Source organism: Lytechinus pictus, chromosome 17 (assembly GCF_037042905.1).
Source record: "Lytechinus pictus isolate F3 Inbred chromosome 17, Lp3.0, whole genome shotgun sequence".
Lineage (NCBI taxonomy): Eukaryota > Metazoa > Echinodermata > Echinoidea > Temnopleuroida > Toxopneustidae > Lytechinus > Lytechinus pictus.
Window position 1 is genome coordinate 29,130,348 of NC_087261.1, and position 14,417 is coordinate 29,144,764.

At 36.3% G+C, this 14,417-nt stretch overlaps 1 protein-coding gene across 1 annotated transcript; it reads right to left on the reverse strand.

The window, feature by feature from the left end:
* Positions 1-226: 226 nt before the first annotated feature.
* LOC129280703 (probable 3',5'-cyclic phosphodiesterase pde-5) lies at positions 227-13,734 on the reverse strand. Its single transcript, XM_054916713.2, has 4 exons — positions 13,569-13,734; positions 5,335-5,415; positions 4,262-4,350; positions 227-3,470 (listed from the first exon to the last, which is right to left on the reverse strand). The coding sequence occupies exons 1-4, from the start codon at positions 13,656-13,658 to the stop codon at positions 3,266-3,268; spliced, it is 465 nt and encodes a 154-aa protein (XP_054772688.2). The 5' UTR covers positions 13,659-13,734; the 3' UTR covers positions 227-3,265.
* Between the last annotated feature and the right edge of the window lie 683 nt (positions 13,735-14,417).

Consider the following 14,417-nt stretch of genomic DNA (forward strand, 5'->3'; position numbering starts at 1 on the left):
AGGGGAAAGAGGTCTAGAATATGTACAATTCAAATATAAACATACTGCTAATGCATCTTGTCAAAGAAAGTACAGTATTTTTGTAGCAAGTAAAACAAAACATGATACTTTGTAATAAATAAATCAATTGATTTGAATAAAGTATCTGGACAATTCCAGTAGTTAATATATACATGTATATATCTATTTTTAAAATTTATTTTATTAATATTATATTTATTTTTTTGGAGGGGGTAGTCAACATAAATCCAGACATGTTTTTTTTTAGGAAAACTTCTCTCATGTCAATCTTATAATGCTCATGTTGCAGTCTTATATTATTAAAGAGAAGATTGAAAAGCATGTCTGATGATATGCGATTAACTGCTCTGTTGTTGTCATTTCAGAAAGTCCAATAAGCTATAGGACAGGAAAGTACTTTATATTACATATGAATAATCATATGCACTGGTACCATACTATGGATTTCTATCATTCATATTGCTATCATGATATAAATACAATTCTATACACAAATTGTGTTTTGACAAATGAATGCACCTGAAAATTTGAGGATCATCAACACAAAACAAAATATAACAAAGAATATTTGAAAAGGTTATAATACTAGTATTATGGCAGAGGCGGCGGAATGTCAGGCTCATACATTGAGAGTGGAGGGGCACCTATTGTTTGGTAGACAAAAGGTGCCCCTCCACTTTCATTGTCTGAACCTGAGGTTCCGCCGCCTCTGTATTATGGTATCCCTTTTGAGCTTTGTCATGGTCCATAAATAGTTTTTTTGTATGGTTAATAATGAATGAGTGTTTTTTGTAGAAGCATGTATAAAATACATAAATTTAAGATTTGTTGCATGGATATAAACCCGTAAATCATACAGACCATTTTGAATGTCTGATGAAATCACAATCTACAGAACTAGTACATGAGGCTTTAATAGGCAGCTTGGAAAGGACTTCACAAACAAATTATGAATTAAAGAATGTTTTTAAACTTTTAGTGTATTGAAAGGTTGTATTGAGTTTATAATGAAATATTTCTCTATGTTCTCTCCTCTTAGTAGAATCAACATGAAAGCAAAGAGGATTCCCTGAATTCCCCCCTTTAAATGCTGGAAATCAACAATAATTTATTTGAACAATTCTTGATCTACTTAAGCAATTACATATATGTACTCTGCCATCATCAAGTAAAAGCATACTGTACACATTGCCATTTTGAAGCAAAATTGACATGCTTTTTAAATTCTACAATGGAATGAAAAGCTATACCAGTTGATATCATTCATCTATTAAAAAAAAACTGAAAAGGAAAAGTACATTTTATACTTTATGCCCAAATAAATACATATATACAACTGGTGATATCAACATCATAGCAAAGACATGATTATCTTTGAATAGAAGTTCCATGTTGAATGTTGTCATGGGGCGTGTGACACCATTTGGATATAAAGTACCCAGAGTAGAACAAGATTTGTGACCAGCAGAGGTTATGTAATGCCAATGGAAATTACCTCAAGGTAAGGTCATTATCTGAATTTTCCCTGCCCTGACAGTTGCCCGAAGCCAAGCAGGTTTTGCCGAAGAATTTCTTGATGGTACACAGCATTTGCTTTCCCCTAAAGATGTCTCTGTTACAGGTATTTGCAATGCTTTTTACAAAGACTGGGGTCAGCAGGTTATTATCCAGTTCCGATGAAAACTGATACCCATCTCGCTTTAATAACTGATTTCTAATGGTATGGTTGTTTTTAGAACTTTGCAGAAAGAGTCGAGTGTGAACTCAACTAACTCAATCAAGTGCAGGGGGGTGTTTTACAAAGTTAAGCATAATGTGATGCTCAGTGCTGACGTGTGCATATGTTACGCACAATCTTATTGATTATTACACAGTAGAGCGATCGAGTCCTCTCAGCATGACTTGACCAATACGGTGATGTCTTTTATTCGGCACGCAACTGGAAATTAAAGTTCCACTTTAGGTCGTACTTAACTCTTTGTGAAACACCCCCCTTGGTCATGATACAAGCTTTTGATTGGTTGAAAAACAAGTTTCTGGAGTTGTGTTTGATTGCGACTCCTTCTGCGACGGTCTTCTGGGATCTATTGCCATGTGTACCTGGGTCTCGTTTCATAAAACTTGTTATAATAACAAATTGCAATAACAGTTAAAAGCTACTGAAGTCCTTCACTCTGATTGGGTGATCCTAAATTTATCATAACAAGTCTTCATGAAAAGGATCCTTGTTGAACAACCTCTAGTTTGCCGAAATTGGAAGATGATATAGTCATTAACAGGATGATCAAAACCAATGAAAGTTAGAGGTCTTTCGTACCAGACCCCATTCTACCCTTTTTCCATTCCAATGTCTTTTATCAGGAACACCTTTATAGAGGCACTCTGCATCTTTTAATAGCGGGTCTCCTGCTTTCCCATCGTTTCTTCGATGATGATGGGTGAGAATCGGAACTGAAAGGCAGTTTGCCGGAATCCCACACAAAAGACATCTGGCTCTGAATTTTGAAAAGGTACCTAAGACCAAGGGGATACCTTTAGAAGTTTGACAGCCATAGAAGCCCTTTGGAAGGTCCACAATTTTGACTTTCCCAGACCCTTACACCAGATTTGAAATGAGGTGTTAAATCCAATGAATCTAGAAGAAGTGTGTCTATACTAGGCCATCATCACCATCTAGAACTTAATTAGGTATGTTGCTGGTTGTATGAGATGGTGGAGGTTTAGCGGCAGGTAATGTCTCTGACCCTTTCACTCAGTTTGGACAGAGGTGTTTCATCTGATGAATCTAGAAGAAGTGGTCTATTTGAGGCCATCTTCACCATCTAGAACTTAACTAGGTATGTTACTGGTTGTAGGAGATGGTGGAGGTTTAGGGGCAGGCTATGTCTCTGACCCTTTCACTCAGTTTGGACAGAGGTGTTTCATCTGATGAATCTAGAAGTAGTGGTCTATTTGAGGCCATCTTCACCATCTAGAACTTAACTAGGTATGTTGCTGGTTGTATGAGATGGTGGAAGTATTGGCAGGCTATGTCTCTGACCCTTTCACTCAGTTTGGACAGAGGTGTTCAATCCAACAAATCTAGAAGAAGTGATCTATTTGAGGCCATCATCACCATCTAGAACTTCTTTAGGTATGTTGCTGGTTGTAGGAGATGGTGGAGGTTTAGCGGCAGGCTATGTCTCTGACCCTTTCACTCAGTTTGGACAGAGGTGTTCCATCCAATGAATCTAGAAGAAGTGATCTATTCAAGGCCATCATCACTATCTAGAACTTCTTTAGGCATCTTGCTGGTTGTGCGTGATGGTGGAGGTTTAGCGGGAGGTGCTTTGTCTGCTTTCTTCTCTTCCTTCTTGTTATCGCCATCGCTCTTGCCCTCCAGCTCTTTCTTTTCCTCTTCTTCAGATTTCTGCTTGGCGACGAGAGCAGACCAGTTCTGAAGGTTCTTCCTGAAATTGGAAAAGAGCCAAGTTAAATTCAATATTACTCCAACCCCAAAAGAAATATATACTGGCTTCCTGCGTCGAGAAAAAGTAAATACAAGATCCTGACATTGGTGTTCAAAGCTCTTCATGACACAGCACCTACTTACATCAAGAATCTTCTTGTCGTGAAGCAGGGCCATTATTCTTTACGATCTTCCACATCTAACACCCTTATGATTCTGCATAGCCGGACCAAGCATTATGGAGATCTGGCTTTTAGCTAGGTGGCCCTAGTTATGTGGAATAGACTCCCAAGCACTATCAGGAATATGAACAGGCTTAAGACGTTCCAATCAAGTGTCCAAAATTATCTATTCTCACCTCGTATGAATGTTGTATACTTATGTTTAATAATTATGATTATGACTATGTCCCATGTTTTTTAAATTTCATATGTAACACCTTGAGTGATGATTCATTAGAGGTTCAGTCAAGTTCAAATTACTTCTCACATCCATTAGGTTCTGTTCCTTTCGGTTATGTCAAGTTCAATTCAGTTCAATTAAATTCAACTCATTTCAATTAATTTCAGTTAAGTTATATTCCTCTCTTTTCAGTTTGAATCATATAAGTTTGATCCAATTTGATTCAATAATCAAATGAATTCAATTTAATTCTTTTTCAGTTAAATTCAGCTATGTTCAATTCAATTTCAGATTCTTCCTAAAATTGGAAAACTAAACATTCAATTCAATTGAACTCATTTTGAATAGGTTCATCGGCTATTAACTTGAATTTTGAAAGGAAGTACTTACGCCGCTCCGTCATACATAGGCTTGGCAGAAGGAACGAGCTGAGCCAATAGGTCGTAACACGGCAGGCAGATACCGACGATAAATGACACCTGGGCGGGTGAAAATTAGAGCATCCATGAATGCCTTGGAATCGTTTTAATAATAGTCACAATAAATAATTATATTTCCTTATAGTTCTTACTACTAACTTTATCATAAGTCTCTAAGTGCTCTACAGTTATACACCATAAAAACCCTGTCTATTGCAGAGCAGCTGTTACTATGTACACTGCTTCAATTCCTGCCAGGATCCCGTTGCTTAAATGTTACCATTATGGTAACTTTGCCATCCAATGGTATCTTTCATAGAATCCTTGATTTTGATTGGCTGGTGAGCATTGTTACCATGGTAGTTACCATTGGATGGCAAAATTACCATAATGGTAACTTTTATGCAACGGGGCCCAGGTTCCTATTTACATTACCTAAATTGAGCGCAGCACAAAACAGATAAATTTCTTGCTGTAGGAAATTGACGCCTGGATTAGGATTTGAACCCATGACTCTCTAAGAGATGGAACTCAGTACCACTACACCATGAAACCCGCACATTGACACGTCATTTGATATATTGAAAAGTAATATTAATATTTTGTTCTGTCATGACATTGGCCATGAATGAAATACTAGTGAAATGTCCTGTTTGGAACCTTCTTTAGTTCATTTTTAAAGAATTTGTATCAAAGCCAAAGTTCAACTGATCAATTTTGGATCCCTTGAATTCAAACTGCTTAAAATTGAAAACATTATTTTATTCGGCCAAACAAATACAATGAGTGATGTGAAGTTCAGTGTCAACCTTTTGGTGTTGGTGTTAGGTCAATTTTTACATGAGCACAGCACCAAACATAAAATGAAATTGGTCCTGAAAAGTCACTCACTTGGTGTGTAGCCGGTAATATTGTGATCTGTATCATTTTTGTAACTCAGAGTAGCTGTTTGAGCTGGAAAAAACAATCAAAATTGTGCTTCCAACAACACCAACACTGGACTTGAAATCACCCAATATAGAAGAGTGTTTTCTGTGACGTTACCTGATTAGCTGGAAGTTCATGAGCTCTGTCTCTGTCCATCATAGGAATAGGGTTCCGACCTGCCGCTTTCTCCTCGTCACCCTAAAAACAAAATGGAACAAACAAACAAAATAAAAGGTAAACAAAGGAACAACAAAATTGACATTGAACGAACAAACATAAAGAAGCATACAAAAAAAATGAAAGAGATAAGTGCAAATACAGATACCAAGAAATCCATCTCACACAACATTTGAACATGAAACTTTACAGATACATAATAAACATAAAAAAAGAACTACATGTAGTGGAATGCCCCTGGCAGTCTTGCCTGCATTACGCAATTAAATATAGTAGCAGTTCTGAGTTTTAAAACAACTAAGATAAATAATTTTCATAAATCACATGTATTTGATAATAAAATTCTAGGTTTGTTGTCCTCAAATGATCTTTGACCTTGATCATGCAACCTGAAACTCATAAGAGACAATGAGTGATACTTTATTAACTTTATGTCCAAGTTTCATGAAATAGGTCTATCTCTCCTTCAAAGTTAATCATGACATTTTAAAAAGCATAACCTTGGTTAAGATTTAAAAGATGACAGTGTCATCATTGTAGCATTCAGAAAAGCTGCACCTATTGGGCCGTATGCATAAAAACAAGCAATTGCTTGTGCTAGCCTTTTGCTTGAATCGGTATGCACACAAACAAGCAATTGCTCATAAGCAAAAGCTTTTGCTTACAAGCACAGACAATTGCTTACTACTCGTAAGCAAATGCTTACCAAACAAGCAATTGCTTAAAACCGTATGCATAAAACAAACCTTTTACTTGTCTTGATAAGCAATTGCTTGCGTTTTTTCAAGCACCTCCAGACCAGCTTGAGCTCTTGCTTACTTATGGCATTCTCGTTTAAGGATTAAACTTTCATACCGTTTCAAGCTCCATATTCCAGAGGTTATGTTGTGATCAAATTCCTGTTATTTTAGACTTTTTACGGCAATTTTTGTCCATCGATCTACACAGAAACCCCCCTGATGCTCTGCGCTGTTTTCCCCTTATTTGCGTAATAAAAAATACTTCTGCCAGGTCGGGAACGAAGCGTCGTTGTCCTACTGTGCGATGTTCGCACAACCGTAACGATCCTTTGTCCAACACATAAGCAATTGCTTAGGCAGTGCAAGCAAAAGGTTTCAGCACAAGCAAAAGCTTGTGCATACGAATTTAAGCAATTGCTTGAACTTGCCCTTTTGCTTGACCAGCTCTTGCTTTTGCTTAAAGCATTTGCTTATAAGCAATTGCTTGTCTTTATGCATACGGCCCATTGTCTTGCTCTGCTAAGCAGGTGAGAAAAATCTCAGATATATACACCGCTATTAATAAAGCAAATTATTGGTCCACTTTCTAAAGATTTGAAAAATTGGACTATAACAACGATGGAAATCTTGAACTTGATTAGCCAAGGACGAGCCCTCTTATTATGTGAGTAACTAAAATGGCAATGTTTCCATCATAGCTTTTCCATCAAATAGGCCCCTTATGATAAACATCCCCCCAAAAATCGTAAAAATATAAACACAAAACTACACACTAAAAATAATAAAGGTATAAAACGACAACTTGTAATACAAAGAAACTTATTTGAAGTTTCGAAAGAATAGATAGACCCCCTAACACACACACAATCACACTATTGAACAAACATATACACAAACACATGTATATTTAAAAATACATAGACAGATACATGAACACCCTTAAAAAATACTAAGAAAGTTCTACACACTCAAACATGCGGACAAAAGAGTGTATTCTTAAAAGTAAAGACAGTGAAACCCAAATACACTTATCAAAACAAAACATACATGTAATCAGTAAATTAATGAAAAACCTACATACTTGATAAAAAAAGAAACAGACACACACATCCCTTTTTTATTATAGGTAAAACTCTCAAAACAAAGTGAGTGGGATATTTCATGAGCAGTCTTACGAATCAGGAAATTCTTTGATTCCCAATACTTTCAATGGACTAACAATCAGCGCCTGCTGCACAGTAATGTTGTTAGCCCCAGAGTGAGCCCAGTCACATCTTTCAGATTGTTAAATCAAAAAAATATTTCAATGTGTAAATAATGCATGGTTGTAACAATAGGCATCGCTGCAACATTTCCAATTGTGACAGGGCCTCTGTTAGCGTTAAAAACGTTTCTGTGCGGCCAGTAGATTGTTTGCTCAAATCTTAAACCCTCTTAAAGCTATAGTTTGAAATGGACCCCAAGAAGGGAACCTTTTTTTTAACTGGGGTGGGGGGAATTTTATCAGCCCTTGTTTCAAATTCATGATAAATAAAAATACACAAAATAGAATTAGATTAGATATATTGAATTGTAAAATACACAATCAAACCATGCAATACATGCATTATATAAAATTTCATGAGATTTTACAGTTTGGGAGTAATTAAATGATTGATCCCTTGAATGCGAATTTGTGACTCTAATACCTCGGTCACATTTGCTCTACGGCGGCCGTACGACGAGTTGAAAATAGCCGTTTTATTCATTTTTATTCAAACCACCTATGTATAGCTGGTAAAAAAATTTGTTAAAACGGCCGTTTTCGACTCGCCGTAGGGCCGCTGTAGAGTAAATGTGACCAAGGTATAAATGTCCAGGTGGGTATTTTATAAAGTTGTTCCTAAGTTACAAGCAACTTTACAAATGATTGTTGATCCTTTTTTGTGGTAAATGACACACCCATGTCTTCATTGGTGTTGATCTAGTCAGGAAGGACCACCAGTCTTTCATAAAGTCGTTTGTAAGAGCCATATGAGACACACACCTGGTAAGTAAAAGTATTATAACTGGCCAGAGATGAGATGTATATAATCAAAGACTGGATACTTTGGCCACTTTTTTCATACACTCAATTTCGCTCATGGGGAAGGGCGCCCACTGTAATAGCATTGAGTAGGTAAACCTTTGCAAAGCGCAAGCAGCTGTGTGTATAAAACATATGGGGAAAATGAGAGAGGGGGTTTGGGAGAAGGCACAAAGGCAGTGCATGGGAATAATTCTACCTTGTCTTTCCCAGAAACCTCTAAGATTTATTCCTTTCTAATTTTAGAAAAAAGAAATATAAGAAAAAAATCTTATAATGTAAAAATTGCCTATTCCTTCACCCCTCCAACGTTTCCCTCATACGTTTTCTACACAACCCAAAATGACAATACGTGAATGTCTACTTACTCAATGCTGTAGGGTGCTCTTCCCAAGCGTTTCATTATGCATTGCGCCCTCTATTGACTTCCAGTTTTCCCCTTGTAGTCTCTTTGGTATAATTTACCAAGTGCAGATTACTACTTGCACTGGGTACATATGTGACCTGCCACCCAAAAACCAAAAATAAGTCGACCAAAATGATTATTGAGATTTTTATTGGGCTTGAAAATTCATTTCTTAAGCTTTCAAATGATATATAGTATGTTAAAATTGACAAACAATAACCATTGCAAGTACTTGATTGAATGCCGAGGAAATTCAGCAAGAGTTTTCAAAATAAGGAGAAAACAAGGTTTGAAGATTGGCGTTCACTCAAGCACGAGATGTGCATACTGTATAATCTCAGCGAAACTTCCAAGCAGTCCGAAAAAAGTAGTGTCCAAGAAACTTTTGTATCTTTTCTTTTATTCAACTTCAGGACCTCAATTTTTTACAGTATGAAGAAGAAGAATTGCTCTTTCAGATAAGCTATTTTTTTTATTTTTGGTTTTTGGTGACTAAATTACTATTTTGACTATTTACAGAGAACCTTACCTGGCGACTTATTGGTGGTTTCGGGGTGGTAGGTCACATATATTGTGTACATTCAAACAATGCTAATGATCTCTGCAATGACCCCGTTCTCAGTACAATTTCTTGTACCGGTTTCCCTTAAACTTCGCTAGCATCCTCATCACCACCTCCTAACTGGTTTTCACAACCACTTCACGCAACGTGGACTTGTTGCTATGATAAAATGTTTTCAGTATAGTCACATATTTCGCGTGAAATCTAAAACTGCAATGTAGGCATTCTACACACAGTAGCGTGCCCACTATGCACATAAATGTAATCTCGAACTTCCGAGCCAAGATCACTTCCCAAAGAATGGCCGTGTCCTCGCCTACGCTTAAACAGTTTAACATGGCAAAGCAGTCTTGAAACCACATTGCAAGGTGGTTTTTCAAACTATGTATTTCGGAAGACCATTGAAGATCGCTTCCAAGACCGCTTTGAGAATGGAACACTTGCCCTGCTAGAAATAACGCAGTGTCACGTAGTGTCAGGGGCAGATCCAGGATTTTCCAAAGGGGGGGGCAAATTTTTTGGAGGAAAATTCTGACAAGCCCCCCCAAAAGGTTTTTAATTTCAAAAGAGGGGGCACACCTCTGTTTCAATGACAATTTTACATTACAAATTTTAATTTTTCTTCTCAAAGAGGGGGGGGGGGGGGCACGTGCCCCCTGTGCCCCCCTGGATATGCACCTGCATAGTGTGATCACACAGTGAACTACGTGAAAATATAATTCACTTTTAAACTGCTCAAATTCAACAGTGTGAAGATATTTTCACACTGTGGACACCTCGACAGTGTGACTATATACAGCATATTCACATGGCCGACTCTATGAATATGATATTCACACTGTTAAAATGCTAAAATTTAACAGTGTGAAGGTGATTTCACATTGTGTTCCACAGTGTGGGACACTGTGTGATCTTTTCAGTAGGGAGAAAACAGCTGGCCACACGTGCAGTACATCGGAATTTGCAGGGTGTAACATCCAGGGGACCGTTGCATGAAGAGTCGCGATCAAACGCAACTCAGAATATCAAATGCAATTGATTTTCAACCGATGAAATACGCATAAAGGGGAATTACGCTTGATTCTTTCTACTTGCGTTCAAACGCAACTCTTTTTGCAATGGGTCCCAGGAACAACGGCCCCTCTTATCACCACTCAAACATATCAAATTGTACCGTTGGAATATATAGCATTATGGCAGCCACGTTTTAAAAAATCCTTCTTGGGACTGTGTTACAAAGAGTTGCGCAGGGTTGAACCAAACTCAAACTAGCACTAATCTCAAAAAGTGTACATGTACAAGTACTTTAGAGAAAGGAATTGAGAGATCAATCTCAGTCTCGATTTGATTTATGATCAGTTCTTTGTGAAACAGGGCCCTGAACATTTAAAGTTTTTGAGAGACATATTGGGCATTGCAAGAATCTTGCAATCAATCGCAAGTCAAATTTTAGTCTGTTTGAAAGTCTATTTTCGGTCCCTTAATCCATCATAAGTTTTTAAATTAGTTTCAAATTTGTGATTGATTGCTAATCTGCTTCTTGAAACAAGCAGTGTAATCTGATTTGTTACAGTTAGAATTGATCTATTAATTATAGAACTGGAACTGAATATTTTCTATTGATGAAAAATATTTTCTTGCAACACCCCCCAGACTGGTAATGTATTGCAAATCTGCACTTCATTGCTGGTCTGCTCAATGCAACAACAAGTACAAGTCAATTTGCTCTAGTTACAATTGATATATTGATTGTAAATTTGTATTGGAAATTTGCAACTGATTGCGAATATTTTCTTGCAATACTCCCTTAGGATTTTGTCATCAACATAGTTTATTGTGATTTTCATTCAAATCAGACTTAGATATGAACCTCTCACTACTATGAACACAATGGTCAAGGGTTGAGGGCGACATTGATCACAAATTACAGCTAGGGAAAGTACAGTGAAACCTGCCTATAAATACCACCAAAATCATGGGTGGATCATGGCTTTTGAAATAGAGGGGGTGCAGATATTTCAATATGGATGGGGCACAAGGGATAATTTTTCTTAGATTTAGCTATATGCTTAATGTGCAAATCTCAAACATATTGAGGGGGTGTGTTCACCCTTTTATTTTTTGTGTATTATTTATTTATAATTCATCGACCTACACCACCATAATTATCTATTATGACGTAGATGTATCAGAGCTGTAGCAAGAATTTCGGGTTCGAGCCAGATGATGAATGCAATTTCTGATGGCGAATCCACATAGACTATACAAGATATTGCCTTATCTATCGTTTTAATAAATAACATTTCAACTCCCCTCCGAGGCTATATTTTTCCCTCGGGATAATATTTTCCCTCAGCGCTGCGCACTTTGGGCAATATATCATCCCTTGGGAAAAATATACCTCCGTCGGGGAGAGGAAATTTTATATTCAAACTCTAGGTAGGCAATATCTGTATAATATATTTATATAATATACATGTATATTATGTAAATATACATGTATATATATTAATTGTACAATGGTGGAATTATTAAAGCTGAAAGTATGTCAGCTCGGACAAAGAAAGGACTTACATTGTAAATACCAATTTTATTGATATTATGAATACGTTATTGAAAAGTTGAAGTAGGCCTAAAATGTTTTCCAAATAAGCCTATCAACAGTGAGTGTGACACACCAATCTATGATTTCATGTTTCACTGCACACATATAAACTATCACTGAATTCAAATAACGACACAACATGCACAACTTCCCATCTGGCACACACGAGGAAAGATAACATGCACAATCCACAGCAAATGTTGATTAGATACAAAGGGGCATATGTTACATTTCATTAAATCACAGAAAGTCCTAGGCTTGTCATTTCAATTCAATGGCACAAGCAGTACACTTTCAATTAGGAATAGGCCTATTTCAAATTAACATTTTTTTTTCAAAAATACTTGGCAGTATACATGACATGATCACTATTAAATTGTTGGAATTTTCTGAAATAAACATGTTACACCTGCTGCTGAAAACCCCTTTAATTTGGGCAAGCGAAATATACCCAAAATATGTGCAAAAAAGAAAAGCAATTTAAGCGAATCCTTTTCGTTTGTGAAAAAAATAAAAATGTGGACATCTTCCCATATTTGGAATCCATGTTACCCTGACAAGAAGATACATTAACAAACATTTTCCTTTGCCATAGATATCACAACAGCCTTCCAAATCCAACTCTCCATTGTTTCTATTTTAATCAGAAACTGTAAGATAAGAGGGGGAAAAGAGACATCGAGTCTGTGCAAACACAAAACATTTTCAAAAAGTCCAGATAGTGTTTTCAAAATGTCTACAGGGAGTTCAAATGTTCCAAAACATCCTTTTTTTAGACCTGTAATGAAACCGGCAAATGCTGTCCTGTCAAATTCCTACGGGAGTTACCATAAACAGGAATAGCTCTGACATTTGTTCAAGTGTTTGAATAGGGAGTTTTTGATCTGCAATATACAGTGCGTTCAAGACCACGGTAAATTTACCAAAAATGCCCCTTAACCCTAAAAGGACTGGGTGGGGGGGCCATGATTGTCATGCCGAAAACGGCTCATTTTTATAATTTGTGTACAAAGTCTATGGGAGATGAGATTCAGAAAAGGATGATTATTTTTTGTTCTGATTGGTCTGTTTAATTTAGTTGTTAAATGGTCTGTAATAATTTCCATTGAAAAAAACAATGAAAAACAAAAGATGAAAAAACATAGAAATACATAAGAAATTCTGAAAACAAAGAAATACATAAGGAAAAAATTTGCTTCTTTGTGGAAACCTTCAAATTAGATTACAAAGATGACATTTGCAAAAAAAAAGAGAATTTGAAGTGAAATTGGTTGTTAAATATGCAAATAATGTTTTTCATGAATAAATTTGCATATTTCATTTATAATAAATAAAAAATAATTATTTTTAGAATTTTTTTAAAAACGAACTTGTACTGTAGTTTATGTGGTAAAGAATGTGCATGCCAAATGTTGGCGCGATCGCGCGAACGGCGGCCGAGAATAGGAAGAGCATTTACTTCCTAAGTATCGGAGCTTTCAAAAAATGCATATTGTTTATCCAGAGTCAAGGACAACACTGCTGTTTAGGAGTTACCAACTTGCGACAAAGACTTATTGGATGTTCTTTGTCATGTAGGGCATTTGACAATACATTTGTTTTCTGCTTTTGAACCATCCATACTTTGCAGAGCAAAAACTCCTTAATATATAAATTCTGTGACCCTGATATTTCTGGGATTAAGAAAATGTAACACACACACACAAAAACAACAAAGGAACAAACAACCAAAGAAATAAATATTAAGAAGGGGCGTGATAAGTGCAGACAGGAATGAGAGATCTACATGTAGGCACCTGCTGGTAAAATTCCTCGAAGATTTCAAGCGCAACCTTCTGCTGAAGATCAAATGGCTTGACTACCGCCACCAGGTCACATGCTGTCATGGCTATAGCACGGCACAGACGTCTACAGATATATTTAGGATAAATACTTGTTTTGTTTGCTTACTCCCCTATGGAGTATCATGCCCTAATGTATCCTTCGGCAAAGTCAGCTATAGAGGGCAGCAAACACACATTTTGCAGCCTCCTCTCTCTCTATCATGAACTCATTCTTGAGAATTTTACCCAAGGGATCGGGTGGCGGGGGGGACTCATAAATTCATGTTTCCATTGACAATGCCTAGAGGGTATATGATTTGATTTTTACATAAAAACCCTTGTTTTTTTATTCTATTTTCCTCAATTATGAGAAAGGGTGATAATGATGTTGAATAATATATTTTACTTATTAATAATGGAAAAGTGCTTAGAGAACAGTCCACTTATTATGTGCTTGTTTTTTATTCTTTTTTTGGGAAAAAAAAAATAATTTTTGCTGAATTTTGAGAAAGGATGAACATGATGCTAAATAATATATTTTATTCATTGATAATTGAAAAGTGCTTCAAGAACCATCCACTTATTATATGCTTGTTTTTCTTATTCAATATTTTGAAGAATTTTTTTTTCAATTTTTCACAGTTACGAGGAAGTATGATAATGATGCTAAATAATATATTCTATTTATTGATAATTGAAAATTGCTTCAAGAAAAGTCCACTTATTGTGCGCTTAATAAGTATTCTCTGTTATTATCAATATGATGATGTGAACAATTCTAAGAATGATGAATGAAAAAAATGGAAGATCAGCCAAAGTTTA